Below are 14,870 nucleotides of genomic sequence, written 5' to 3'. Positions count from 1 at the left end.
TTAAATCCTACTCAGGAAAAGAAGAAGAAGAAGAAAAAAAAAAGAGTATGTCTCACACAAGTCATAATTTATTAACATGCCATTTTATTTTAAATAAATGATACTAGGGAAGCAAATTATCATAACCATGAGATCAATGACAACATAGGCTCTTGAATATATTAATATTTCAACACATTAACTAGCATTCTTTTAACTTTTTAACCTGTAACTATTGTTCTTCATTTTTTTTTATTTAAAAATATTTTTGTACAATTTTTAAGGTTATTTTCCTAACTTATAACTTTTTCCATGTGCTGGAAATCTTTTCCCCTAATTGCTTCATATCTTCTTGCACATAGTAAGAAAGCCATTCTGGAACCAGACATAGCATCATCATCCAACATACATAATTAAGAAGCTACACATGGAGTTCTTAGATTTTACATTGCTTAATAAATCCAAGTTACATTTTGTTGTTAGTTTCGAAATGAGTTCATCCACTATATAAAGAAAATGAAAGACTAAAGATCCTAGGTATCAAATTGAATAAACTTTAAGGAAAAAAAAAACACTTTTCCAGACAATTATTTCATGATTCACAATCAGGAGTGAGAAATTACAGAACTATGGAATTAGACCAAAAATCTAACTATAAAATGTTTCTGAATGTCTATTATAAATAATATACACTTTAAGGACTCATGCAGAGGCACATTTTATTCTGAAATGTATTAGTCAGTGTTGTTTTTACTAAGTGTACCACCCATGGGACTTTAAAATCTTTTGTTAGATTCTTTGTCACAGGAATGACATCTGCATTTGCTGGTCTGTAACTGGCATTTTGGAGAACAGGCAAAACAGCAAAGCATGGTTCCCTGTTGGTTCATCCAAGGTCAAGGAGAAGAACCATATTTGCAATTCTCTGATATAATTTACGTTTATGATTCTAACTGCTCAAACTCATCCTAGACAAATTTAAACTTTGAATTTCTTATAACAGTATCTATTGATGTACTTGATGTTTCGGAATGAAAAAATTTAAATCATCAACTGCAAAATAAATAATCAAGTACTAGGATTTTTTATCATAATGTTTGTGTCAGCATAAATTTAAAACAGTTGAAATGTTTAATTCTTAAAATTTTATTGAAACTTTCTATTTATAAAGCCCCTTTGAGCTCAACCAGACATTTCAGTAACACAAAAGCTTTGTCTTCAATGATCTGACAAAACAAGTACAGAAAAACGATACTATAGGACATGATGGAGGTGCCATAAAGAAAGTGTAGGAAAACACCGTGGATCTTAAAAGAAGGGAGATCACCATCTGTTTGGGGTCAGAGAAATCAACTTGAACCAAGTCATGGAAAAATAGGAGGTAAGCAAGGAACATGTGTTGGAAACAATGAAAGACACAGCTTGGCTTGAGCCCAGAGCACAGGAAGGAAATAAGACTCCAAAGTTAGCAGCCTCACTGCCTGCAAAGGGCTTGGAAGTCAGGCTGAGGACATATAATAACACCACATTGTGTGTGCAACTGACTGCATTGAGCGCTCAGCAGTGTCTGACTCTTTGCCACCCCACGGACTGTAGCCCGCCACGCTCCTCTGTCCAAGATATTTTCCAGGCTGGAATACTGGAGTGAGCTGCCATTTCCTTCTCCAGGGGATCTTCCCAATCCAGGAATTGAACCCACATTTCCTGCATCTTCTGCACTGGAAGGCAGATTCTTTACCACGGAGCCACCTGGGAAGCCCTCTACTGAGGGCGTCTGTGCCTCTGGGGGTGTAAAAGTAACTAAAAAACGTAAGTTATGTGGAAAGCATAGGCACTGAACATGTACCGAAAACCTGCAATAATTTAGAAAAGGGAGTAATGAGAGTCTGAACCAAGTGGCCCCCAGGTGACAACGGGGCTGGAAAGGTGATGCTGCACTTAGAGGCTACTGGACGTGGGAACAGATTCTGTGCTTGGATCAATAGAGGTGGGGAAGGATAGTGAAAAGACAGTACCACATCTCTTAATCTGGAGGACCAGAAGAACCTAAATACCTAAGTTCACTTCAGTTCAGTTCAGTCGCTCAGTCATGTCCGACTCTTTGCAACCCCATGGACCACAGCACACAAGGCCTCCCTGTCCATCACCAACTCCTGGAATTTACTCAAACTCATGTCCATTGAGTCAGTGATGCCATCCAACCATCTCATCCTCTGTCGTCCCCTTCTCCTCCTGCCTTCAATCTTTCCCAGCACCAGGGTCTTTTCAAATGAGTCAGCTCTTCACATCAGGTGGCCAAAGTATTGGAGTTTCAGCTTCAGCATCAGTCCTTCCATTGAATACTCAGGACTGATCTCCTTTAGGATGGACTGGTTGGATCTCCCTGCAGTCCAAGGGACTTGAAAGAGTCTTCTCCAACACCACAGTTCAAAAGCATCAATTCTTCAGCGCTCAGTTTTCTTCAGAGTCCAACTCTCACATCCATACACGACTACTGGAAAAGCCATAGATCTCTGACTAGACGGACCTTTGTAGGCAAAGTAATGTCTCTGCTTTTTAACATGCTGTCTAGGTTGGTCATAACCTTCCTTCCAAGGAGCAAGCGTCTTTTAATTTCATGGCTGCAGTCACCATCTGCAGTGATTTTGCAGCCCCAAAAAATAAAGTCAGCCACTGTTTCCACTGTTTCCCCACCTATTTGCCATGAAGCAATGGGCCTGATGCCATGATCTTAGTTTTCTGAATGCTGAGCTTTAAAACAACTTTTTCACTCTCCTCTCTGACTTTCATCAAGAGGCTTTTTAGTTCTTCTTAACTTTCTGCCAAAAGGGTAGTGTCATCTGCATATCTGAGGTTATTGATATTTCTCCCAGCAATCTTGATTGCAGCTTCTGCTTCATCCAGCCCGACATTTTGCATGAGGTACTCTGCACATAAGTTAAATAAGCAGGGTGACAATATACAACCTTTATGTACTCCTTTTCCTATTTGGAACCAGTCTGTTGTTCCACATCCAGTTCTAACTGTTGCTTCCTGACCTACATACAGATTTCTCAAGAGGCAGGTCAGGTAGTCTGGTATTCCTATCTCTTTCAGAATTTTCCACAGTTTGTTGTGATTCACACAGTCAAAGGCTTTGGCATAGTCAATAAAGCAGAAATAGATGTTTTTCTGGAACTCTCTTGCTTTTTTGATGATCCAGCAGATGTTGGCAATTTGATCTCTGGTTCCTCTGCTTTTTCTAAATCCAGCTTGAACATCTGGAAGCTCACAGTTCACGTATTGCTGAAGCCTGGCTTGGAGAATTTTGAGCATTACTTCTCTAGTGTGTGAGATGAGTGCAACTGTGCAGTAGTTTGAGCATTCTTTGGCATTGCCTTTCTTTGGGATTGGAATGAAAACTGACCCTTTCCAGTTTTCCACTGCTCCAGCGGCCACTGCTGAGTTTTCCAAATTTGCTGGCATATTGACTGCAGCACTTTCACAGCATGATCTTTCAGGATTTGAAATAGTTCAACTGGAATTCCATCACCTCCACTAGCTGTGTTCGTAGTGATGCTTCCCAAGGCCCACTTGACCTCACATTCCAGGATGTCCGGCTCTAGGTGAGTGATCACAGCATCACGATTATCTGGGTAATGTGTAAGTACCCTAACAAAAACAGGAAGCCAAGGGGAAGCACTGAGCTTTTTGTATGATTTAGCTCAAGGGAACGACGGTGCAAATGAGATCCTAGTTGGGACTTGTTACATTTGAGAAACCAGTTGCAAACATTTGATACCCAATTAGAAACATCACTAGAGTACTGAAGAAGACTTAATCCTAAGGAATTCTGAGCCCTCCCTACAGACAGGATAGCTCAAGCAGTTGTGAGTAAACAACACAATGAAAACACAGATGGAGACAGAATCGCAGAGAGTGAATGGGGGTAAAAAACAAAATTAACTACTGGTCTCAGGTAAGACAAGAAGCAAAATGTCATAAGAGGTAGAAGGTCTGATAAAAGTCTCCAAAGGGAGTAGCTATCTTTAGTGTCAAACACTAAAAAGGACCCAAGAAAGGTTAAGTATTAAGAAAAATAGAAGTCCACTGGAATGTAACACTGAGGAGTTCTGTGATTTTTAGAAGTCAAGAGGTAAGGATTTGGAAAGGGGAGATGGCAACAGAGAGGGGTCACTGACCTGAAAAGTCTTTTAAAAGATAGGAGAGTGGATTTCTCTATCTTATCTTCAAGGCAAAAAAACACAATCAAACTCTAATGAAAATCCAGTAGGATAAACCCACTGGAGATGAAGGGGGAAAAATACCTTATTTATACTATTTGATGATTTCCATGATGTAAGTACAACTACCATGACTGATTTCAAGCTGCCAACTGTTGGCAAAATTCCTGAAAATTTAGCAATAACCCTGGATCATCACTGCAAGTTGGCTAGTCTATGGTCTACTCTGCAACTAGGCAATTCCATGACAGCTTTCCTTTAAACCCAACTGATACTTAAACAATCTGTAGGACAACCCTTGCAGCAATTAACAGAAGTCTATCTAACTCTTGTTACATATTGCTTTCTCAACTGTACTGCAACTGAAAAGGATTAGATGTTGAAAACCAAATGGCTCTGAGGCATGCCCGTCTGCACTAGGAAGGAAAGGATAAGAATCAAATGATCCAAAAAGCCTTTGGGGTTTCTCAGCGTGGCTCAGTGGTAAAGAATCCATCTGCAAACCAGGATACGTGGCTTTGATCCCTGAGTCCGGAAGAACCCCTGGAAAAGGAAATGGCAACTCACTCCAGTATTCTTGCCTGGGAAATCCCATGGACAGAGGAACCTGGGGGGCTACAGTTAAAAGGATTGCAAAGAGTTGGACATGATTTAGCAAGTGAAGAACAAAAAGCCTTAAAATGACCGTTTTATAATTGTTTCCTTTGTTAATGTCATTGCCCCATCTAGATCTGAAATGTCTTAAGAATAAGGAACTTGATTCAAAGACTTCAGTTTTCTCACAATCCACTTTGCTCTTGACTGCTGATTAACCACTTTAAAAAAGTTAAAGTGAGCTCTGTATCAATGAAGGACTAAATAACAAAGTATCAGTGAAGCAAAGGAAATAAGAACTAAACATCCTAGTAAACCCAATCCCAGTGAGAAACAAGCAGAGATGTGGGAAAGCTCCTTAGACTAAATCCAGAGACCGAGGGAGCTCCAATCCACTCCCACTACTCACTGGTGGAGTGCCAGCTGCAGTCCCAGCTGCAGTTGCACCTGAAAAATGGGTATAGTGATACCTAGCACATAGGCTCAACCTTAAAGTTTAATATGACTACATTAGGGAACACCCAGCATAAGCAGGTACTTGCTTAGTAGAGTTCATAAGGCCACAGCAGTTTATATACTGGATACTGCTCAAGTGTATCACCAAGAGCACCAAAGAGGTCCACCTCTAACAAGGGACTATGACTGGTCAGCTGCTAAGGATAGTTTATACTCTATCTACAGGACCTCCTGCTGTCACCCAAAACGGCAAATTCCTTTCCTGGTTGTACCCTGGACTCGCAAGCCTCCCAACAACATGGAAGCCAAACAGACCCCATAAAAGTAGTCTCAGACCCAAAAATGTTGTGATGAACTAGATGGTGACAGCTAACAGGTTCCTACTTGTGATCACACAACATTAGGCATCTTACCTCAACAAGTAAATTAATCAACAAACCAAAACAATGGACTTGTGAAGTGAGTGACTCACGTAAACAAAAGTCAAGGGAAGAATCTAGTTTCTACTATTTCACAACTTTTCCCTTCTGTCATCTTCCCAAACACCCCATCTATCATGGGACCTTATATTATCCTCTGTCATTTAGGTTATGTTTCATAACGCAAATTTCTCCCAGCATCTGAAGTAGAACTGTTGTCAAAATATTAAACACATACAGGGATTAGCATATAAGTTTATTTACTTTCCAATCTGAATGACTGGCTTTGAGAAATAAGACAATAATGTTCATAGCAATGTAATCTTTTCACTAATTAACTGCTCTTTATCTACTGCTAAGTGCATGAAACTACAGCTAGAAAACAATAAAATAAACAATATATTTGTATATCAAAAAGTTTCTCGTTAGAACCCTCCTAACTGTTGATGGGAATGTAAACTGGTGCAGCCACTATGGAAAACTGCATGGAGGTTCCTTAACAAGAACATAGAGTTTCCATATGATCCAGCAATCCCACTCCTGGGGATATATTTAGAAAAGCTGAAAACTCTAATTTCAAAAGATATATGCACCCCAATATTCACAGTAGCACTATTTGTAAGTCCTGGAAGACAGGAAAGTAACCTAAATGTCCATCAACAGATGAATGAATAAAGAAAATGTGGTGTGTGTATATATATACACATACACATAAGGGAACACTGACCTCAAAAAAGGAATGAAAAATCGTCATTTGCAGCAACATGGATGAATCATACTAACAGAACAAAATCAGAGAGAGACAGGTATCAGAGGATATTCCTTACATGTGGAATAAAAAAAATGATAAAAATGAACTTATTTACAAAACAGAAACAGACTCAAATATAGAATACAAATTTATGAATACCCAAAGGGAAAGGGGGGAGGAATAAATTAGGAATTTAGGATTAACAGATACACACCACTATAAGTAAAACAATAAACGACAACCTACTATATGGCACAGTGAACTATATTCAATACCTTGTAATAACCTATAATGGAAAAGAATCTGAAAAGAATATATATATATATATATATATATATATTTTGCACTGAATCACTTTAATGTACACCTGAACACAATATAGCAAATCACTTGTACTTCAATAAGTAACTTTTTAAAAAAGCTTCCCACTAGACATCTTTCTCCCACTTTCATAAAGGTTTCTACACATGTGTCTTCTGAAGAGCAAACACACACATTTCTCCAGTAACGCCAGAACACTTGGAAGCAAAGAAAGATCTCTGAGAGATTATTGAGTGAACTTGCTATCCAAATCGTGTTAACTTTCTTCCTGTGAACTATCTGGTAAATTACACATCTTCTGAAGACTAAAGCCTTAGACTCACTCCCCCAGCCCCTTTCCCCGCCGACAGCCCCTTCCGACCCGCGGCTTCTGGGGTGAACCTGGACTGTCGGTCCTCCACTGCCCCGAGGAAGCGCCGCCCCTTCCTCGGGCTCCGGAGACACCCGCGCGGACTGCGCTTTCGCCCTCGCTCCCGGCTGCACCGAGCGCAGCGCTTCACTGAGGTCGGAAGCCGCGCTCGGAAGCGGACAGTGACTCGGCCGTTTCCCGTTACCCGAGTCAAGTGCAGCGACGCCGCTCAGCGCCCGTGGGTCCAGCTGGGGCAGGGCTGGGGTCCGCAGCCGTCTCTGCCGCAAAACTGACCTCAGCAGGGCTGGTTGCCCAGCCACTTCCGCGGCCGCCCGGCGGAGCCGCTCACACGACCCGGCGGGACCCGTCGGCGTGGGGGTCAAGCGGCCTCCTGGCGCAGCCGGGGTCACATTCAGACCCGAAGGGCGCCCGCTGAGGGCAGAGCGGGGCCAGAGGCTTCTCTTCCCCGCGCCGCGCGGATTCGCGTCGGGGCGGGACAACCGAACTACTGGGCAGGTTAGAGTCCTTCGCACTGCCCGCGCGCCCGAGCCAGACGCAGCGCCCGAGCCAGACGCAGCCCCCGCTGCACTGACCTCTCACTCGGGTCCGCCGAGTCCACCTCCTCCTCCTCTGCCGCCATGGCTGCCGCGCGACGGCCTGACAGTACCTCCTAGCCGGCTGACAGGCCGACTGGGATGCTTGGGGCCGCGGCCGCCTTAAGGCCGCCGCCCGCGCATGCGTCGCCCGCCCACTCGCAGGACCGGACGGCGCTGCAGCGCGCGTGCGCGTGCCGGGCCAAGCCGCCCCACCCACCAGCCACGCCGGCGTCATCTTGTCGGACGCGCTCTGCTGTGAGCGCTAGGCGGTACCGTCCACCTGCGGGAAACCGGTGAGACTCGTCCGGCAGCGTTAGGTGGTAACCAGCTTCAATAATGACTGATTAATGCATCATCCGCTGATATTGAGTGTCAGGTGCTGGGCACTGGACTAGTACCTACCTAGCAGTATCTTGGGGGCTGAGGCGCGACTTGTCCAGAAAGAACCCGGCTAGCATTCAGTAAATGTTGCGTTCTCGAATGGAAATGCTTTGATGGAGGAGCTGAGTGGCCTTCGGCCGACCCTTTCCCGCAGGTGGGTGGCCAGAGGGAGAGGGCGACTGGCCTTTTAGTCAGTCGATATTCACTGATAATGCCGGGCACTACTCCAGACCCTGGAGTTAACAGGAGTGACCCATACCAGCAGCCCGCGTCCATCCCTGCCCTCTGTACACAAGGGATGGGTGAGAAGGGTCAGCGTTTAGATACTTAAGAGTTCTTGAGGGGGCATCACTAATGTAAATATCAAAACTTCTTGACCTGTTTTCAAGTCTTTTAGCCATCAGATACTGCCTGCTTTTGTATTGCTATCACTCCCTACCATTCATTCTTTCCTATTTACCATTTGCCCACTATGTGCCCACTCTGTTCTTTGTTGTTGTTATTTAGTCCCTCAGTGGTGTCGCAGCCTTTGCGACCCCATGGACTGCAGCACTCCAGGCTTCCCTGTCCTTCTTTATCTCCAGAAGTTTGCTCAGACTCATGTCCATTCAGTCCATGATGCCATCCAACCACTCTCTTCTAGGCGCTAAGAAACAATGGATTGAAACAAGGCTCCCGCTTTCTGGAACCTACTCTAATATATTGGGCTTCCCAGGTGGCCTTAGTGGTAAAGAAGCCACCTGCCAATGCAGGAGACCCAGGAGGCACAGGTTTGATCCCTGGGTCAGGAGGATCCCCTGATGGAGGAGATGCCAACCCACCCCACTATTCTTGCGTGGAGAATCCCATGGGCAGAGGATCCTGGCGGGCTACAGTCCATAGGGTCACAAAGAGCTGGACCTGACTGAAGCAACTTAGCATGAGTCGCACACACACTGTAATATATTATCCTTTATTTTAGATGCAGTTCCTCGCTCTCTTTCCCTAATTCTACTCTCTCTCTGAAGCCTCTTTCTCTCTCCTCTGAGCTGCCCAACCCAGAGAGTTTCTGGCACTCATCTGATACTCAGATTCTCAGCCTTGTCTAGTTGTTGTGACTTTTTAACGGACGTTATTGAATATTCTTCCAACTACACTGGAAGTTCCTTGAGGATAGGGATGGCGTCCTCTGTGATTGAGGAAGGGGGAAACGCAACTTACTATCTTTTGGGGCATATCAATAACTGATAAGTGTTTTTATTATATCTGATCCAATTCATAAATATGTTAGGGAAGAGTAGAACATATAAAACCACCTGTTTCAGGAATTCATGGTGTTGCTAGAGACTTGCAGTGTGTTTGCAGAATCTGACCCTCTAACATCTCCATCTATCAGACCATATCTATACTGAGGGCACCTCTTTTTATAAAGCCCAGACTGGTTATTGAGGACTCCACTGTATAGAGTACTATCCCAGTCCCATGCTACTGAGTTCAGTATCAACCTAAGACTATGAAAGCAACTCCTGCAGCACCTTCAGAAAGTTGAACTGGCGAGTATGCACCCACAAGACTTTATGGACCTGCAGCCCACTCTCATAGATGCCTATGGCTGCTGCACAGTAAAAAAAAAAAAAAATTTAAATAAATCACCATTGATCCAATACTGAAGTCTGTTCAGAAATTGACACAGCAGTGCATAGGGCTGTGGGATTTCATGATCTTCCCCCACTCTGAGGGTAGCTCCACCGAGGCTTTAGCTTGCTCCTGCTGGTGGCAGAGCAGTCCGTGACCATGGCAACATGTCCAAGCTGGAATTAGCCATCTACCCAGCCTCTGGATGCTGCCTGCAGTGGAGGAACCCTACTGCTCCATTTTTAATTCTACACCACCCTGGAGTTCCTAGACTGTGTCTTCTTGGGAGGCACAAAATCTGTTGATGCAGTCTATAGCTGGACAGCCCTTCCTACACCAGCCTCAGTCACTGCTTGGGCCAGAACTTTTCCATCATTGCCTCCCTTCACTTTGGTGGGGATCCGAGAGCACACCCCCACAGAGTTCCAGGCCAGCCTGTTGCCCTATTTCCAAATCCACTTCTTTCTGGTGACCTTCTCACCAGTTACTTTGACTAAGCAGATATTATGTTGGTAGAGCCCTTCATGGATCATAGCCTTGTCATGGTGAAGGAACTTCCATAACTCAGTGAGGCTATGAGCCATGCCACGCAGGGCCACCGAAGATGGACAAGTCACAGTGAAGAGTTCTGATGCAATGTGGTCCACTGGAGGAGGGAATGGCAAACCATTCCAGTTTTCTTGCCACGAGAACCCCATGAACAGTATGAAAAGGCAAAAAGATACGACACCAGAATGTGAGCCCCACCCCACCTCGGATCAGAAGGTTCCAGTATACTGCTGGGGAAGAGCAATGGTCAATTACTAATAGCTCCAGAAAGAATGAGGAGGCTGGGCCAAAGCGGAAGTGATGCTCAGCTGTGGATATATGTGGTAGTGAAAGTAAAGTCCGATGCTGTAGGAAAAATATTGCATAGGAACCTGTGATGTTAGGTCCATGAATCAAGGTAAATTGGACGTGGTTAAGCTGGAGATGGTAAGAGTGAACATCAACATTTTAGGAATCAGGGAACTAAAATGGATGGGAATATGCAAATTTAATTCAGATGACCATTATGTCTACTGCTGTGGGCAAGAATCGCTTAGAAGAAATGGAGTAGCCCTCACAGTCAACAAGAGTCTGAAATGCAATACTTGGGTGCAGTCATAAGAAACAACAGAATGACCTTGGTTTGCTTCCAAGGGAAATCATTCAACATCACAGTAATCCAAGTCTGTGCCACTAATGCTGAAGAAGCTGAAGTTGACCAGTTTTATGACAACTTACAAGACCTTCTAGAACTAACACCAAAAAAAGATGTCCTTTTCATCTTAGAAGATTGGAATGCAAAAGTAGAAAGTCAGGAGATATGTGGAGTAGCAGGCAAGTTTGGCCTTAGAGTATAAAATAAAGCATGCATAGATTACCAGAGATTTGTCAAGAGAACATACTGGTCATAACAAACACTCTCTTCCAACAACACTAGAGACAACTCTATACATGGACCTCACCAGATGGTCAACACCGAAATCAGATTGATTACATTCTTTGCTACCAAAGATGGAGAAGCTCTATGTAGTCAGCAAAAACAAGACCTGGAGCTGACAGTAGCTCAGATCATGAATTGCAATTGCAATGCAATGCAATGCAATGCAATTCTGAATCTGAATTGCAAAATTCAGACTTATGTTGAAGAAAGTGGGGAAGAGCACTCGGCCATTCAGGGATGACCTAAATTAAATTCCTTGTGATTATACAGTGAAAATGATGGCTAGATTAAGGGATTAGATCTGGCTTCCCTGGTAGCTCAGGAGCTTCCCTGGTAGTTGAGCTGGTAAAGAATCTGCCTGCAATGCAGGAGACCCCAGTTCGATTCCTGGGTTGGGAAGATCTGCTAGAGAAGGGATGGGCTACCCACTCCAGTATCTGGGGCTTCCCTGGTGGTTCAGGTGGTAAAGAATCTGTCTGCAATGTGGGAGACCTGGGTTCGATCCCTGAGTTGGGAAGATCCCCTGGAGAAGGGAATGGTTACCCACCCTAGTATTCTGGCCTGGAGAATTCCATGGACAGAGGAGCCAGGCAGGCTCCTGGGGGTCACAAAGAGTTGGACATGACTGAGCAACTTTTACTTTCACACTTTCAGATCTGGTAGGTATAGTACCTGAAGAACTATAAATAGAGGTTTGTAACCTTGCACAGGAGGTGGTGACCAAAACCATCCCAAAGGACAAAAAAAAAAAAGGAAGACAGCAAAGTGGTTATCTGAGGAGGCTGTACAAATAGCTGAGAAAAGAGAAGTGAAAGGCAAGGTAGAAAGAGAAAGATATACCCAACTGAATGCAGAGTTCCAAAAAATAGCAAGGAGGGATGAGAAAGCTTTCTTAAGTGAACACTGCAAAGAAGAGTAGAGGAAAACAATAGAATGGGAAAGACTAGAAATCCCTTCAAGAAAATTGAAGCTATTGAGGGAACATTTCATAAAAGGATGGGCACAATAAAGGACAGAAATGGGAGGGACATAACAGAAGCAGAAAAGATTTAAAAGAGGTCAGGAATACACAGAAGAACTATACAAAAAAGTCTTAATAACCTGGATTAACCATGATGGTGTGGTCACTCACCTAGAGCCTGACATCCTGGAGTATGAAGTCAAGTGGGCCTTAGGAAGCATTACTACAAAGCTAGTGGAGGTTATAGAATTCCAGCTGAGCCATTTCAAATCCTAAAAGTGATGATGCTGTTAAAGTACTGTGCTCAGTACGTCAGCAGATTGGGAAAAGATCAATTTTCATTCCAGTCTCTAAGAAGGGCAGTGCTAAAGAACGTTTATACTGCTGCACAATTGCACTTATTTCACATGCTAGCAAGGTTATGCTCAGTAGCTTTCAAACTAGGCTTTAGCAGTACATCAACTGAGCAGCACAAGCTGGGTTTAGAAAAGTCAGAGGAATCAGAGATGAAATTGCCAACGTTCACTGGATCATAGAGAAAGCAAGGGAATTCCAGAAGAAACATCTGCTTCATTGACTACACTAAAGCCTTTGACTGGATCACTACAAAGAGATGGGAATACCAGACCACCTTACCTGTCTCCTGAGAAACCTGTATGCAGGTCAAGAAGCAACAGTTAGAACCGGACATGGAACAACTGACTGGTTCAAAATTGGGAAAGGAGTATGTCAAGGCTGTATATTGTCACCCTGCTTATTTAACTTAGATGCAGAATACATCATGTGAAATGCCAGGCATTTCAAGTGAGTCATAAGCTGGAATCAAGATTGCCAGGAGAAATATCAACAACCCCAGATATGCAGATGATCCCACTCTAATGCAGAAAGCAAAGAGAAACTAAAAAGCCTCTTGATGAGAGTGAAAGACAAAAGTGAAAAAAGCTGGCTTAAAACTCAACATTCAAAAAACTAAGCTCATGGCATCCGGTCCCATCACTTCATGGCAAAAAGATGGGGGAAAAGTGGAAGCAGTGACAGATTTTTATTTTCTTGGGTTCCAGAATCACTGTGGATGGTAACTGCAGCCATGAAATTAAAAGACGTTTGCTCCTTTGGAGGAAAGGCTATGACAAACCTAGACAGCATAGTTAAAAGCAGAGATATCACACTGTCAACCAAAGTCTGTCTAGTCAAAGCTGTGGTTTTTCCAGTAGTCATGTACAGATGTGAGCGTTGGACCATAAAGAAGGCTGAGCCCTGAAAAATTGATGCTTTTGAATTGTGGTGCTGGAGAAAACTTTTGAAAGTCCCTTGGACTGCAAGGAGATCAGACCAGCTGATCCTAAGGCAGATCAATCCTAAATATTCATTGGAAGGACTGATGCTAAAGCTCCAATACTTTGTCTACCTGATGCGAAGAGCTGTCTCACTGGAAAAGACCCTGATTCTGGGAAAGATTGAGGGCAGGAGGAGAAGTGGGCAACAGAGGATGAGTTGGTTGGATAGCATCATCAACTCAATGAACATGAGTTTGAGCAAACTCTGGGAGATAGTGAAGGACAGGGAAGCCTGATGTGTTGCAGTCCTTGGGGTTGCAAAGACAGATTTTTATTTTCTGACTTAGCGACTGAACAACAAAAGAACGTGCCTGCCAATGCAGGAGATGTAAGAGACACAGGTTTGATCCCTGAGTCAGGAAGATCCCCTGTTGGAGGGCATGGCAACCCACTCCAGTATTCTTGCCTGAAGAATCCCATGGACAGAGGAGCCTGGCGGGCTATACAGTCCATAGGGTTGCAAAGAGTTGGACATGACTGAAGTGACTACGCACACACAAACATACGCATGTGCGTAGGAGAAAGACCAGACCCACCCACCCTCAATTATATAAATGGAATCATACCATGTGTAACCTTTTGAGGTTGACTTTTTTTCTCTCAGAATAACTCCCTGGACAATTCTTATGATAATTCACAATTGTCATTGAATGAATGTAATAGTTCACTCCTTTTTATAGCTGAGTAGTTTTCCATGGTTGGATGCACCGCAGTTCATTTAATCAGCCACATGTTGAAAGACATCTGGGTTGTTTTCTCTCTCTCTCTCTTTTTTTTTTTTATTATTATACAAATAAAGCTGCCATAGACATTTGTGTGCAGATGTTTGCGGAAACCTAAGTTTTCATTTTTCTGGAATAAATGCCCAGGAGTATAATTGCTGGTCACATGATAGTTGCATATTTCTTTCTTCTTCTTTTTTTTTTTTTTAAGAAACTGCCAACTGTTTTCCAGATTAGATGTACCACTTTCTTTTCCCAACAGCAAAATGTAATTGATATAATTTCTCCATATCCTCACCAATATTTAGTGTTCTCTTTTTTTTGGTTTTAGTTATCCTGGTAGACCAGTAATGATGTCCCGTTGTGGTTTTCATTTGCATTTTCCTGATAACTAGTGGTTTTGAGCATCTTTTCACATGCTTATTTATACACATATGTATACTCTTTTCAATGAAATGTCTATTCATTTGTATCTTTTGCCCATTTTAACTTAACTTTTGAGAATTTTTAATATTCTCTAGCTGTCAATCCTTTGTTAGATACGTGGTTTGCAAATATATTCTCCTATATGCAGCTTGTCTTCTTATCCTTTTCACATGGGCTTTTGCAGAGAAAACATTTTTTTAATTTAATGAAATCCAATGTATTGATTTGTTTTATGGCTTATACTTTTGGTGTTGTTTAAGTATTATTTGCCTA

General features: G+C 43.1%; 1 protein-coding gene across 1 annotated transcript in view; it reads right to left on the bottom strand.

Moving 5' to 3' along the window:
• ABHD5 (abhydrolase domain containing 5, lysophosphatidic acid acyltransferase) overlaps positions 1-7,839 on the bottom strand; it is a 39,750-nt gene extending 31,911 nt beyond the window's left edge. Inside the window, exon 1 of the mRNA XM_061127912.1 lies at positions 7,686-7,839. Coding sequence (XP_060983895.1) covers positions 7,686-7,732 — 47 coding nt within the window. The 5' untranslated portion in view covers positions 7,733-7,839. The remainder of the gene's footprint in view (positions 1-7,685) is intronic.
• Positions 7,840-14,870: the final 7,031 nt, after the last annotated feature.

Source organism: Dama dama, chromosome 24 (assembly GCF_033118175.1).
Source record: "Dama dama isolate Ldn47 chromosome 24, ASM3311817v1, whole genome shotgun sequence".
In the NCBI taxonomy this organism is placed as follows: domain Eukaryota; kingdom Metazoa; phylum Chordata; class Mammalia; order Artiodactyla; family Cervidae; genus Dama; species Dama dama.
This window is presented reverse-complemented; position numbering and strand designations above follow the sequence as displayed.